Below are 15,910 nucleotides of genomic sequence, written 5' to 3' on the forward strand. Positions count from 1 at the left end.
AAAGATACATGTCCTGCAGTATACTTAAACGACCAACCCATACCGCAATCAAATAAAGCAAAATACCTTGGGATGCATCTAGATCGGCGCCTAACATGGCGAGAACATATCTGAACAAAACAAAAACAACTTAGCCTCAAGATTATAAATATCTACTGGTTGTTAGGAAAAGAATCTAAACTCTTTACTGAAAACAAGATAATACTGTACAGAACCATAATTAAACCAGTGTGGATCTACGGTATCCAACTGTGGGGAACTGCCGCTAACTCAAATATAAAAATAATCGACCGATTCCGTAACAACACTCTGAGAAACTTATTGAACGCGCCGTGGTTTGTATCGAATGAGATATTACGGAAAGAGACGAACATATCAACAGTCAAACAAGAAGTGCAAACTTTCTCTCAAAGATACAAAGATAGATTATACCAACATCCAAATCGTCTTGCTATAAAACTACTACAACAATCATCAAGTGCATCAAGATTTAAGAAGTATGAGTTTTATCTTCAATGATAATTTAAATTGATTTATAACTGTCCAATAATAAACTGAATTGATAAAAATGTAATTATTGTATAAAAATATAAATAGCGTTTAATGGTACTTGATATAATGTACATAAAATTCAGCTTATTGACTACCCAGACGGATTGTGAACAAAAATGGAGTTAGATCAGACACAAAAAAATAAAATTTAATATCTAAAGAGCTCCGAAAACCAACTTCAAGCCCAAATAAAATTTCAAGTGTGGCTAATAACGGTTCTATTTCGGTGCAACTCTTGTATGTTGTAGAACATTGAAAACTGAAAGACACCAAATTCTTTTCTACCGGCGGAAAACGGTTTAAAGAGGTGAAAACGACTCCCAAAGATGGACACCCAATGGAGTGGTTTCTCAGTTTCGGATAGAAGCGCTTCATTCAAATACATTAAGTGCGCGTAGAAATCATCCCGTTGCGTTACCATTAAAATTGAGAGAAACCTGTAACTTAGCAAAAAAAAAAAGTCCAAATCAAATGGTAACACTTACCGGGTGTGCCGTGGTTCGTGATCGTATTTGGATCCTCCTTCACGTCGAGATCTTCAGAACCAAAGTGTTTTAGAAGATCCTCAGCCAGAGAAGTGGCAATATCTTTCTGAGAGAGAAGAGCCTGGAGTTCCTGATCTGTGACACCGAGATCCTTGTTCCCTGCCGATCCCTCGGGATAACTGTTAGTCGTTGACGATATCTGAGTGTAACCCTGAGCTGCGTACTGATTAGACTGATACTGGTTGAACTGCCCGCTGCCTGGAACCTGGCGTTGAGGGTAATTCGGGTCTGAGGCTGATTTATAAGGCATGCCTGGTGATTGTTGAGCGTTTCCAGTTGCCGCCGCATTGTAACCGATGTTAGAATCCGAGAAACCGGTCTGAAGAGCGACCGTTCCTCCTTGCTGAAAGTTTTTCAAATTGTCCCAAGTTGGAGGAAATTCAAGTACTGGGACAATGCGAACTTGGTAACTAATTCAGGCAAGGGTTTGAACGTTTCTCCGAGATTCCATGTTCGTTATTTGTCTGATTTTGAGTCACGTGGCCTTACGTAAACTTCATTTTGATCAAAGAAATCAAAGTTTGGCAGCTAAATTGTAATTTGATCATTTCGACGTGTTACAAAATGTATTCATTACGCGGATTGAAAAAATTTTTATAAAAAAAATAGTTTTTAAACAAACATGTGTGTTCTTTTTTTTTAAAAATAACTCTGTGATTGAATACTTTGTCGTGATTTCTTTGAAATCGATGATTATTTCTTTCTACGCAACAATCCTCTGTAGCCTATGATTAATACACTAAAACCTGAATCATAAGACTGGAATCTTGTCATCTGTTACAGAAACGGAGGCATCAATTTACTGAAATTGTGAATTTCTGACATTTCTCAGAACACACAGACAGAAACTTTGCGGAAACATCGAAAATCAGTTTTCTTTTCTTCAAATCTGCGATATGAAATAAAATTCTGAAAAATTATGATTTTCCTGTAAACATTGTTTCGATTTTCGGTTTTAACTGCACGTAGGACAGAAACATCCATGAAGGCTAAACCTTGGGAATCCTGAAGATTTTCAACAGTAAAAGAAGTTCCAAAAGAATATCTGAGTTCTTTCCAGAATGTTCTCTAGAATTTCTTGAAATCTCTCAGACAATTAGAGCTATTCATAAATTACGTGCCTCTATTCACCACGCTGGACCCCCCCCCCCATGTCGTTTTTGGTGGATATTTCCTAGATCCCCCCCGAAAGGCACGTAGTTCAAAAAAATGATAAACAAGTCATTTTTTTTTACGTTTATTGTTGTAAGACATCCCAAGAAACTATTAGCGAAGACTAACCAGGCATCCAAATCATTATTAACAGAAAAAAAAAATTTTTTTCAGCTTTTTTGTGATAATCAAGCTGAGTTTCAAGTGTACCTATTACGAAGGCACGTCATTGAAACCCGTGACTGCAATAGAGATAATATTGCGCTCGAGAAAATGAATTACAATCTATCAATTATAAATCCACGTATCGCAGACTAAAATCCCCCCATCTAGCCTAGCATAGTCTTTCATCAAAACCCCTCCCCCCTTAAACTAGCTACATCGTTTATAGATAGGCCCTTATTGAAATAATTCAAACTTGTCCAACAATAATACAGAATGTTCGGAATGTTTAAAAAAACAATTGAAGAAAAAAGACCAGGTTAATTCATGGAGTAAATCATTGGAGAGACTATGGAAATCGATTGATCGTGAAGAATGAAAAAAAAAAAGAAAGTTTTCGATCGGTAAAATGTACCCTGAATTGTTTAAATGCAGGCGAATTTGCCCTCTCTTAAATTGCCAATCAGAAATTTCCACAAATTCTGCCAGTATAATTAATTTTTAAAAATCGGAAAGCTTACCGGCTGCTGTGGGATTCCGTAATTTTTGACAACCCCGGGCTGACCGGGCAGCGCGTGAGCGTAAACCGTCGGATAACCGGGTTGTCCAGGTCTTAGTCCGCGCTGTGCAGCCTGCTGCTGTTGCAGTCTGCAGTGTTGTTGATGCTGCTGCATTGCTCTGTACGAGTGTTGCAACTGGGCTAGCAAACCCTGCTGCTGAGGCGTTAGGCTACCGTGATTTTGTTGGAGGAAATGAAGCATCTGAAGTTGCTGCGAAGATAGGTAAAACGGAGGCGGTCGCTGCTGAGCTGCTGGAGATATCGGCTCTTCTCCAGGCTACGATGGAAAAGCAATTTCAGTATTTGCAGATTATTGGATCGTTGCGTTTTTGTGATTTCACATTTTCGAGAAGGAAAAAACGTAGAACTAGTAAAATTTCATACAATTTTAGGTTGTGCCTGGCTTCCTAGCTTTGAAACGAACATTACATTTTCTTTGGGTATTTAGGTTTGAAAATTGAGATTTCTCAGGATTTTAAACTGCTATCGGATTATATTTTATTTAAATAATCAATATAAGTTTACTTTCGTTCTAGGTTTAGACATTTAGAGTGGAAACAATACGTTCGATTTTAAATTTAACTCGATCGTTCAGATACTTCAGTTTTTTGAGCATCAAAATTTCTTCTTTTTCTTACGACAAATTTAACGCTAATGATAAAATCTTAATTTGTAAAAAGTAACTGGATTTTTTATTTTCCCTAACTTTCGATCACTTTTTGTGATTTTGAACTGCCCTTTCACTCTCGGTATTCATCGGACAGAACTCGAAATTTCAAAATTCGAAAGGAATAGTTATTGATATGAAAAAACAGCGCGCTGAAAAATAAATTTCCCCACAACAGATACAGTGGAAAAATTGCAAGAATAATAATTTGAGTAGTAAAATTTTACTTTGAATCGTTTTGTGTTGATATTCTGCCCCTGTCCTTGAGGATACGGAGGCGGAGGACCCGGCGGTGCCGAATTATACTTGTAACCGACGCCGCTCTGCGTTTGTTGCTGTTGCTGTTGCCTACTTGACATTTCAGCACTGATCGGTAGATTCCAAGCTTCCTCGATTGATGGCAACTGCCGCCTTCTGAAGAACAAGATGAAAAACAACCAAAATTAAACGAACTTAAATTAAAGAAATGAAAATCGAAATAATGAGAGGTGAAAGGTAAACTGAAAGTTTCTTTTTAATAGAATTCAATCTCTGACAAAAAAGAAGTCACTCAAAAGTTGAGAGGAAAGTGTACGGCGAATAAAGACCAAAGCAAAAGGGAAAAAAAAGAAAAACAAACAGAAACGACATTTCTCGATCAGACTTTTGTTCAACTTGATTTAAAAATTGATTTGAATGGGATCAAGAGGAACGCGTGGAATATGTTTTAAACTCACTTGGTAGCAATGGAAGGCATCGGTGCCTGGCTTAAATGATTCTGAAGAAATGTTATGCGGTGTTGGAGCGATGGGTTCATTGGTGTCCCACCACCGTTGCCCTTCTTCGCACCAGCAATACCCGTGAGAGGAACTGCAGCGCTTGGTGTATTGTTGTTTCCCCTGAAAATAACCATAAACGAATTAAAAATTAATCACAAAAACAGTCTGAACATTATTCATCCCTGAAAAAGAATTGAAGGTCTTCAATAATCGTAAATATTTTTGCTCTATTATTACATGTAAGTAAAATCAGAATGATGCGAAGGATTGAAAAATGAATAAAATAAAAAAAAAAAAAACTAAGGCGATTCGTATGAAACAAAATCGAAAGTTGTGTATTTTTTTTCTTACCTCGACGCATTCACGTAACAAGCAAGGGCGTCTTTCGGTTGGCTAACACTTTCGTAAAGTATGCCAAGATTGGTCCAAGCGGCCGAATGTGATTTATCCAACTGTACAGCGCATATGTAAGCCTGAAGTGCGTCCATAGGCTGATTCTGCTGCTGATAAAGAACCCCTATGCTGCACCAAGTGTCGGCATTGCCCTCAGATTTTTCCACCGAATTTCTGCAAGTGTTTCCTCCATTTATTGGTTCGTTAATTATTATTTTTTTTTCTAATATTCTAGGGACTTTTATTCGAATTCGTGATCATCTAATGCAAATGTAATCATCTCCATTTGTTCGGTCAATCATTATTGTCGTTATTATTATTATTTATATTAATTTAAAAAAAAATAAATCTATGTATAAACTATTTTTATTTTAATTTGTAGTAATCGGATGTAAAACGAATTCGTAAATTTTTACCTGTAAGCTATAAAAGCGTCGTGAACTTTTCCAGAGGCGGCTAAACACCTGCCCAAAAGATACAAACTCTGACCACTCTTTGGTTCAGCTTCGATTGATTGTTGTAGACACTTTATCGCTATCGTCTGCTTTTGCGGTCTGGTAACGCCGAGTATCGAACAGTCAACCACGTGGTACATCCACCCTGAAATACAATACGCATTTTTAACAATTATAATAATCACAAAAACCAATAAAATTTATATAACTAATTACTCATTTGCTTCAGGAAAATAGAAAAAGCCACAAAATTGCTTATAATCACATCAAAACTGACTGACTGAAATACCTATATCCTGAAATTTATATCCACAGTTTGAAGACCCGCGTGTTGTATAACTTTGAGCTGAAATTTTCACCCTGTTACGTTTAAGACGAGAGGAGAACTGCAGCTGCTCAGATCGCCTAGCTCTCAGTTATATTATAAACCGAACCATATTTAAGGTACGCTTCGTTCAAGACGAGGAAGGGAGAAATATTATTTCTGCACAGGTATAAATTCCATTCCTCAGACGATTTCCAACTTTTAACTACATTGCTTGCGATGTGCAGCATAACTATTTCCACACGTGACTAGAGAGTGGAAATTTAGGTAAATTATACAGCTAAGAATTGATATCGTCTTTAGAGAAATATATCAAACACATAATTTTTAGAAAAGATCAGCGGGGTATTATTATCCGTGAAAAATCGAGTCGATTCAGTCAAAGTGAATTTACCGAAGTTCGGATGATTTTCAGATTGGGGCGATTTAAGTCTATGCAAATCAGGATTCACCTTTTCGTAAGGATCGCGTGACATTTCAATTAGCGAGAAGTTCGGATAGTTGTGGTTAAAAAAAAAAGGCTGAATATACGAGACTCGTGCAAAAGAGAAAACAAAAGAAAGCAACTCCATTTACAAACTCTATAATAGGTACATTTTCACGACAACTTGTGAAACTAAGCTCATGTCGATTTGACGCTACTCGTATAGTGTTTGATGGATATCAAAGTTGCTCAATTTTATCATTTACGCGACAAATCAGGATTAACAGAATTTCGGGGAATTCCGAACTGCCGAAACTTTGAGTACCGTAATAATACAATATAGTGTAATAAAATTACGTGAAGTGAAAACTTTCCAGGAATCCAACAGACTGACTGAGAATCGACTCAATCACTTAGTCAGTGACTACAAATGAACTTTATTTGATGTAAAATTACAGTCCTAAATAAAGTTTACGATAGACCGAGGTGCAGAGAACTGTGCTTTGGCAATATATATTGTACCCGAGCATATAAAAAGATGAATTATGTTACCTCCAAAGGTATATGCCATTGTCTCGAAAAAAAAAAAATCTCCCCAAGCGTTGTTAATCCTTCGGAAAACTACCGACAATTGTTGGACTTGAATAAAATTGACGGAGCAAATCAGTCTTAGATTTTTTTCCAAAATGGTCGAAGTGATTATATGCTAACGAGCGTATTCATTAGCGGTGGATTTATGTAAGATTTACTAGAATTTTCAAAGTCTAACCGTCTTCTCAAAGTAGCGCGATTTGAAGTTCCCGCGCTAATCGACGCGTTGGGTAACGCGTGACCATTACGAATAGGTGAATCCTGATTGGCGCAGATTTCGAATCGCTCCAGTTTGAAAACGGTTGGACCCTTGACGTTCTAGTAAACAGGGAAAAAGTGATATAAAAACAAGCAAACGAAATACGAACGCACAGTTCCTTGTTTAGTTCGATTTTCTTTTAATTTTTTTGATTTCGTTTACCAATGCTTGCACCGAAATTAAATTCACTGCGTTCAAAATTCATACCTAATTCGCAGATTCGAATCAGGGAAGGAATTAAAATTAAAACTTTAAAAATACCCGAACTTCAAATTTGTCTTAGAGATAATCGCAAAGTCGAAAAGGGCTCGTTGATGCGCCCTGTACCACCGTCGCCGACACGGCCACCCCCGTGGAATAAATCAATACACGTGTCTGCAGCTACTTCGGTGTCGACAAAACCCTAAACCTCTCACGTTCACTCTCTATCTCAACCTATCTTCGCCTCGTCGCTGCTGCTATTTTTTCCGACGCTCTGAGATTCGTCGTCGCGTGATAAAAAGTCGAACGAAATGTAGAAAATTTACTAGAAATATTCTCGTTACAGCCACACGAATGCATAGGGAATTCCACGGTAGTTCAATCAAAGCCTAAACATGACGATATCATCTCAAATTTGGTCGATATATATTTTTTATCTTTAGCTACTGCTACAGTGCTTTGTATATTCTTTCTCATATTCTATCCCGCCAATAAGACTCGAGCGAATATTGGTCAGGGTTCGTACGCTTTTTGGAACCCGAAATTCCCCGACTTTTCCAGGTGTACCAGCCTGGAAATAGGATTTTTTTCAGTAACCTTCCAAGAAATATGCCGCTGATTAATGAAAATTTGTTTGCTTATTAATACTAATACCTTCTATATTACCTAGTAATTAATTTACTGTCCGACTACTAATTTACAAACAACAGCCAGCGATTTTCAGTAAGAAAAAAAACGAAAGAAGGTTAGATATCAAGTAACGTACGTATAAGAACGAGTTTATTTCTTCAAGAAACTTAAAATTCCAGTCTTATTTTCGAAATTCTCTGACTTTTCCCTGCTGTAAGAAATTCCCCGAGTTTTGCCGGTTTTCCAGATTTTCCCTGTGCGTACGAACCCTGTTGGTGCTACTTGTGGGGGATAAAAGTGACGAATAACACCGTGCAATTTTGATTATACATAGATACAATGTAACAAATAGGTAGACTTACCTAACTGTCGGCATATATCAGCCTGCAAATGCGAGGGTAAGGCCTTCTCCTTGAGGAGACCCTCGTAGTGCTCTTTGGCTAGTCGATACTTTCCTTGCACCTCGTATAAGTGAGCGATGTGAAATTTTACTGCAACAAATTTCAAATCACGATGATAAAATTAGAAGTCGGTTAGATTGAAATGAAAAAAAAAAATATGATCTGAAAAACATTTATCAAAATATATAGTATGAGAGACTTTTATCTTAAGATATAATTCTTTAATTTTGCAATTAGTCGCTCAATTACCTCATCAAATTATTCTTTAAACATCATATATCGATAAGGTCGAAATTAATAAAGTTACCGTAACGATGCAATATGTTTATAACCACGGGATTGTCTGAAATTTAGTAAACCATAACAAACAAAAACAAAAAAAAAATGGTCGTATTTTGTAAGGCCAACTCCTTGAAAGTCATTCTAAAGTTGGACAATAATAAATTTTTCCATCATGTATCGTTGCGTTAACGTTACTAACTTCAGCCTCCTAACATTGAATAATTTATTACAGATGCACGACAAAAAAACTCAAAGTAAATGATGACAGAAAAAAACTAACTAATATACGAATTAAGAAAATGGAGCGTTATTGCAAAATTTAACTTTTGCATATATAGACATACATCATAAGTATAAAACAGATGCGGATGTGATAAAGATACGTGATAAAATTGTTACATACGACACACACGTACAAACACACGTATATGTACATTGTATATATAATATATAAATGATATAAGATACGCAAATGAAAAATGTATGAATGAATGAATGTATCTTCCCAAAGCAAAGCATACCGTACAAACCGTACAATAATACATGGAATGAGATCATTTGAAATTCGCGGTAAATTAAAAATGATGGTACTCATTTAAGCCATATTATCTCATGTTATACATGCGTAACAATTCTACGTACCATGAAATTATTGTCCTTTTTTTTTCTAATTGTCTCTTTCTTATTAATCGGTTTCGCTTGTTTTTTTTTTTTTTCCTCACTAAATACCCACATCCGTAGTCATACTTTTTTTCCGCGAATTCATCATCATGCATGCGAATAATCTCTAATTAGAAAGAGTCATCATTGTCGTCATCATCCAGGCATCAATTAAAAAACGCGCGCACGTACAATGTTGTACAATTCTAAGATTCAACTGACCGAAAATGACTCGTTAACATGTCATAATATCGCTAAAACAGGCCAGTTTTAAGAGAATGAAAAACATAAAAAATGAATAGTAAAAACAAGAATATCGATACTACCTTTTTTTTTTTTTCCCCCCTTTCCCCCGCGGTTTTCCACCAATTTCCGTACAGTTTATACGTATGTAAGGTACATACGTCGTATACATTGTATAATCAACAGACGTGCGAGTAATTAATTAAGTAATTAGGGGGATACGTATTAGATATACGTGATATAACGTGCGGTCGCGTTGTTCCTGCTTTACGCGACTCTTACTCAAGTATACGTATACGCATATGTGTACACGCACGCACACACACGCAACAATCCATACAGGCACATGAGCAGCGGTTAGTGACGTAATAGGATTAAAGCGCCAGCCGTTTTATGCTACCGGCTATACGTACCGTGTACATACACATACGAAATGCTCCTACATGCGTATGCATACGCACGTTCATCCACAAGAGAGTCTCTTTATCCAGGTCAAGTTCAATTAAGAAAGTGAGTAAAAGAAAGACGTTTCCGCGTATGGAGCATCTTGTGTGTATACATATTACCACATATGTACCTAGGTACGTATAATGCGTAACGGTACTCTCGTTTTAATTTTTACCTGTATATATATATATCAATAAACGTTGTAATGTTCATTCAAATAAGGTAGCGAAGTTCGAAAATAAAAATTTTGTGAAACACCTTGAACCACCGATACTTTTATAAAATTATGAGGATAAAATTGAAGCGAATTTTTTTTCGTTTTTCAAAAAGTTTTACACGTTCCGCTGATGCCAACACCGTGACTGCTTATAGCTTCACGACTGCATTCGTTCATGTAATTCATTCATCCAAAGATCTATCCAATCGTTTATGTAGTTGGTGAAAATCATAGATTAAAAATGTTTTCATCATTCGTGAAACAAAAATTTATGCTCACTCTCGAGTTTAGAAAACGATGCGGGTGTTGTTGCGTCGATAAGAGCTAAGGTGAGATGTTTCAGGGCTGCTTCGAAGTCAGCGTTTATCTTGAGCATTAATCCAAGCCGTAAATGAACCTCGCAGGCCCTTGAGAAACCTGGTTCCACCCATAATACTTGTTGAAACGCCTTTATTGCCCTGGAACAAAAATATTCACCAATAAAAACACGTTATTATTGTTGTCATTATTGCCATCATCATTATTATTATTATTGTAAGTTCCACCATACTTCGTTGAACTATTAATGTGGTAATTGCCTCTTTATTTTTTAATACATTTATTCAATTGTTAAATCAAAAATTTATCCAACCATTCATCATTCGTTCGTTCATTCGACCGAATAATTTCATCTTCATTCGTTGGTTCATACATTAATTATTTACTCATTCACTCAAACATTTGTCGATTATTCATTCGTTCGTTCGTTCGTTCATTCATTGGTACGTCACAGATTTACACTCACTTTCTATCCCATTTTTTTTTTTTTTTTTAATACGCCACGCTCTATAAAATAAATACTTTTTCGACAAGAAGTGTAAAATTTTTCTTGGGCGTTGAGCCAAGAGAAAAGAAGGTCTGAGTCACTGCAGCGCATATAATCAGCCATCACAACATCATCATTCGACACAACGCAGCGCATTAAACATCTGCATGTATATATATATACAGACACACATGCATACGCGCCATGTGCGCATATATGCATTTGTGTAACCTAACCTTATCCCACACACAATACGAATGACCCAGTTTCTTCTCTCTCCTCAAGTGGTTAGGAAATATTTGTATTGGTACACACACACACACACACACACGCACGCATGTTTGTAAATATTTTTGTTTTGTAATATATTTAGTTTGTAATAATAATGAACACCATGTTAGAAGACACAAGTGGCGCGGTAAATCATCCAAGATAGAAAGTATAAAGGAAAAACACTCGTACGTGCGTCAGATATACCGGGTATAACATGTGTTACAGATAAGCGAAGCACAATAACTCAATGTACGTGTCCATTATTGAATAACATGTATTAAAACAGAGGAGTGAGAATAACAAGGAGAACTTGTCGAGAGTTAATTAGTAAATGAACAAAAAAAAAAAAAAAAGAAAAGATAATTCTCTCATTTGTAATTTGTACGCATGTATACGTGTATGTAATATACATAAGAATGTTGTTTCCGGTTTTAGGTTTCCGGCTTACTCATTATACGTATTGTATGTACCATATAACCACGTCTGTTATCATTGTTTTTATTACTGTCATCGTAACCGTAATACGAGTCCACGAATTATAATATTCGCATTAGCAGCAGCAATTCTTCTACAGATATACATGTAACACAACAAACACAGACATACAAGTATAATAATGATAATTATATTTTACACGTAATGAAAGATTGCGTTTTACAATCTTTGTCTGGCTTTTCACCTCTTCTCCCAATACGACGACGTGTCTATGAATAATGCATGTATATGTGTTATAATATTAATATATGTGCCGTGTCGTGCGGCACGTATTTCTTATCCAGCAGGTTTTGTTAGAGAGTCGATTGATTCATTCGTTCGCGTGTAATGTCACTTGACGTACATCGTGAATTTCGTTATATGTAGGAAAAAAGAAGCGTGGGAAACTCCTCGAAAAATGGATACAACGAACACGAGAAAAAATTTATATAGGAGAGGTGAAAAATTAAAAAGAAATAAAATGAATCGAATGAATACGAAAGAAAATTGATCTGGTCGTTTGTCATTTATTTATTTATATATTCATTCATTCATTCATTCATTCGTTCATTCGTCTCTCGATTCATTATAGCGATTGCTACTTACACAGCTATTTTATTTCACGCAATTTCAGATGATTTCTTACTACGTAATTAAATCGTGAGTTCGGGATTACGCAGATTGATTTCAAGGGAATTTCGATTATTCCCGCTGCTATTACAAATGATCTCGATTTTTTTAAATTATACTGATTACGATCGATTTCAAACGACTACAATTTTACAACTTTCAGCATTCAACGATTTCATATCTGATTCCCATCGTAATCAGGATAGATTTGAAATTACCGCTTCCAGACGATTACCACTAATTACCTACAAACGGTTTAATATGCATCCAAAAAATGATTCGAAATTATTTAAAAAAACAATTTTAAACAACTTATACATACAACATTCCAAAGATATCAACAATTCAACATATTTCACGTGAAAATGTCATCCGATTTTATTTTGGCTCGAATATAAATAACAAGGGAGAAAAAACACATGATACGGTTCATGATCTCGCGAGAAAATAAACTACAACGTATATGCGACGCATTTTTCGTATCGCCATTGCACACAGTATTCATATGCATGTAATATACGTGTATTAGATATGACAATGTATACGTCATGCAGAGAAAATCATTGTTATCCTCAACCAACAACCTCCGCACAACCTCACTCACAGATTCAGCTTTCTTATTCTTTTTCTCCTCCTTCGTCTTCTTCGTCTTCTTGCAGTCCATTCATCGAACAAGTTATACTCCTCTTTTTCTCCCCCACCCCCCCCCCCCCCCCTTCCGCTCCATCATCCGCTCTCAAAGCTCTTTATGTCAACGACTCATGCTGCTTATATTACGCAATTGCTTGGATCCGGACTATGACGTATACGTCCATTGCATATATGTTACATTACATATATACATATACCTACCCATCAGAGAGAAGACTTTAAGCAGCGTCATCCACGAATATAGATATATACAAATATTTCAAATACATACAGACACATTCTCATACCGTATTCGCGACTCGCGAAAGTAATTATTGTCATGGGTCAGGTTTATGTTACGCGTATGTATACGTACAGTGTTGTTTTGTGTACATACGTACGTGTGTACGGTGTAATAAAAATGATGTCAAGTTTAAGGTTAAGCTTTTACTATCGTGACACAGTTTTTTTGTTATTTTGGAAAGAATTTTTTTTTTTTGTTTTCCTTCATTTTTTGTCGGTCATAAACCTTAATCTGTCATGAGATAAGATTTTTTTTTTTAAACGATTTTAAGAATATCGAAACTCGGCTATTCGTAATTATACAAGATTTTTTACAATCTCCGTATCTTAAATCTCAGTGATTTCTGTTTGACGTCGAGTCAAATTCGAGTTTATTTTACAATCGGTCTCATTGTAGTAGATTAATATTAGCCCGACTTCACGTAAGACGAGTACGGAAGAAAAAAAAAAACCCATTTGCAATATGAAAATCTACGTAATTTGGTTACAGTCGGAAACTCGGAATTGCAATAAGCGCAGATCCGCTTCGGTCTTTACGTTAGAGGTCGGCTGCAGTCAGCTGGTACGAATGAAATCGAAGAACGTTCAGTGAGAGGGTCACGAACCAGCTTCGAGCAGCAGCCAAACTGCCGCAGATCAGCTGTGAAGTGCCCCACATAAATTATACGGTACGTATGTACGTTACATACCTGTCTAGATGTTATACAAGGTACGGTACACACGTTATATATTTTACCTGCACTACATCGAGACGACCTTTACGCACGTGTGTAACAAAAATTAGAATGCACCCCACGTCTGTACATTATAAATATGTATGTATGTACACACACACACACACACACACACACACACATATATATAGACAAATATGTAATGTAAGACATGCAATTTGTAACCAGTTCATAATCGTCGTCACGGAAGCAGAAAACTGCAGTTTACATACAACCGATGCATCGCTGCAAGTTTATGCTCGTAAAAGTAGTTATAATAACAATAATTATAGTCAAGTGTGATAATCGTACAATCTCAAACAAATTTTTATCCTACTGCTCGTTAGATGCAAAAAGAGAAGCGCAAATGTTATGATAAACGGATCCAATTGTTACAACGATCAATGAAAAGTTGGATAATACTGTTTACGACATCTCCAGCAGTGCTATTGTTTGTACCAAGGATGATGAAGACGGCCGAAACAACATCCCTATTTATGTACTGGAAGTGATTTTTGGTAAATTTTAATGATACGAGCCAAGATATCATCAATCTAGGAAAAGGTTTTACGATTAGAACGGTGAAAATGACGCATCTGATTCTAAAGTATCAGAGGTCATTTTTTGTTCACCATTGTGGTCTGCAAAGATCGGTCAAAAAAAATGTCCCAACAAGTTGTCTCCTTGGTGGTTAAGAATATATTTTTCTAAATACAGTTCCACGGATATTCGTCAACGATCACATTTCCGCGTTACAACTATTCTGTACTATAAAATTTCGCGCGTGTTTTTCGGGCAATACGTGATACCTGATCAGCGAGCAAATTGAGCGCAAAAACGTTACGAGTTGGAAAAAAAATCATCAAAATTTGAGCAGTGAACGTTCTGTTTGTAAAACATTTCTCAAACTGTCGATACCTTCACTTACGTTATCGAATTATCTCAGATTCATTTCACAAGCATTCATCGTACGAGCAGATATGTCGTTTGGATTCGCGATCACGATCACTGGGGTAAATAACAACGCCGGTGATTTTCTAAACTGTTTCGTGACTTTCCTCAACGTTCGATTCCTCCCTAGTGCTGCTGACATAAATATAGGTACTTCAGGGCGCAAGATGCACTGCGAGCATCAAGACAAGAATCAAGACATTAGGAAATAACCTGCACGCGGTTAACCGGATGCCGTAGGTGAGCGCTGATAAGGTCAATTAAGCAGTTTAGCGCTGCACCCGCGCCCATAGTTGTTAGGGTGTTCCATGCTGCTGCTTATGGTGGTGCGGTGCAAAGCAGTACACGCATCAAAGTTGTAACTACCAAAGCCACGTGCGTGGTGCATGCCGCTACGTAGTTACGTGTATAATGTATAAGCACACGATGTAGTACATAATCTTAAATCTGAAACGCTAGTCTCAACACCCTTTCTCGCCCTCCCCCCCCCCCCCCCCCCCCAACTCTTGACCGAAAATTAATTCAAGGGGAAAAGAAAGAAAAAAAAAAAAAAGGGAGACCCGAAACAAAACTACTCCTTGTATACACTGATTGAGAGAGAAATTTTTAGTTCCGGTTACCGCTCGGTCCTTGACTATTTTCATTTTTTACCACAATCGAAATATATAGTTCTAGATAGAAAATGAAAATTAGTTTTGTAGCTGTTACCAGAAACTCTGGTATCCGTTACTATTCTTTCTCATTACGGTCACTGTTACTATTTTTTCTTGTAACTGTTGCGAAAATTTAATGCTTGTGCAAGAATAAATTGACGTTAAAGCCTTGTTTAGCTAAAAAAAAAGTACTGTAAACCGTACAAACTGATTTTGCGTTGCAATTAGCAAAAGAAGAACGATTTTTTCTTAACGATACCTGTTTGACCGAAATTTTCTAATTACTGTAACAAATGAAATTTTTCTCAGTGTACGGATTACAAATTCAGATAATATTGTCTTTTGAGAATATTCCGGTCTATCGAATCAACTCTAATATCGAACGGAACATTATGCAGAATGCTGATATAAAGCTGATTTCCTTTTTGATTAACGATACACTTTTTGGACACGATTAAATTTATTTCAAAAATATCAAGAAATCTGGTGAAATCGGAGAAGTGCTTTGATGTTTTGACATTCGTAAAAAAGCACTCTAAGCACCGCAAAGGTTGG

General features: G+C 36.5%; 1 protein-coding gene across 7 annotated transcripts in view; it reads right to left on the minus strand.

The window, feature by feature from the left end:
- Positions 1-15,910, minus strand: part of Utx (Utx histone demethylase) — a 62,250-nt gene that overhangs the window by 10,831 nt on the left and 35,509 nt on the right. For all 7 annotated transcript variants that reach the window (XM_046625562.2, XM_046625565.2, XM_069136775.1 and 4 more), the window contains 8 exons: positions 10,203-10,381; positions 8,036-8,164; positions 5,205-5,388; positions 4,747-4,962; positions 4,354-4,515; positions 3,865-4,051; positions 2,933-3,247; positions 1,038-1,440 (listed from right to left, as the gene is read on the minus strand). In XM_046625562.2, the coding sequence (XP_046481518.1) occupies positions 1,038-1,440; positions 2,933-3,247; positions 3,865-4,051; positions 4,354-4,515; positions 4,747-4,962; positions 5,205-5,388; positions 8,036-8,164; positions 10,203-10,381 (1,775 nt within the window). The remainder of the gene's footprint in view (positions 1-1,037; positions 1,441-2,932; positions 3,248-3,864; positions 4,052-4,353; positions 4,516-4,746; positions 4,963-5,204; positions 5,389-8,035; positions 8,165-10,202; positions 10,382-15,910) is intronic.

The sequence above is a fragment of the Neodiprion pinetum genome, chromosome 5, assembly GCF_021155775.2.
Source record: "Neodiprion pinetum isolate iyNeoPine1 chromosome 5, iyNeoPine1.2, whole genome shotgun sequence".
NCBI lineage: Eukaryota > Metazoa > Arthropoda > Insecta > Hymenoptera > Diprionidae > Neodiprion > Neodiprion pinetum.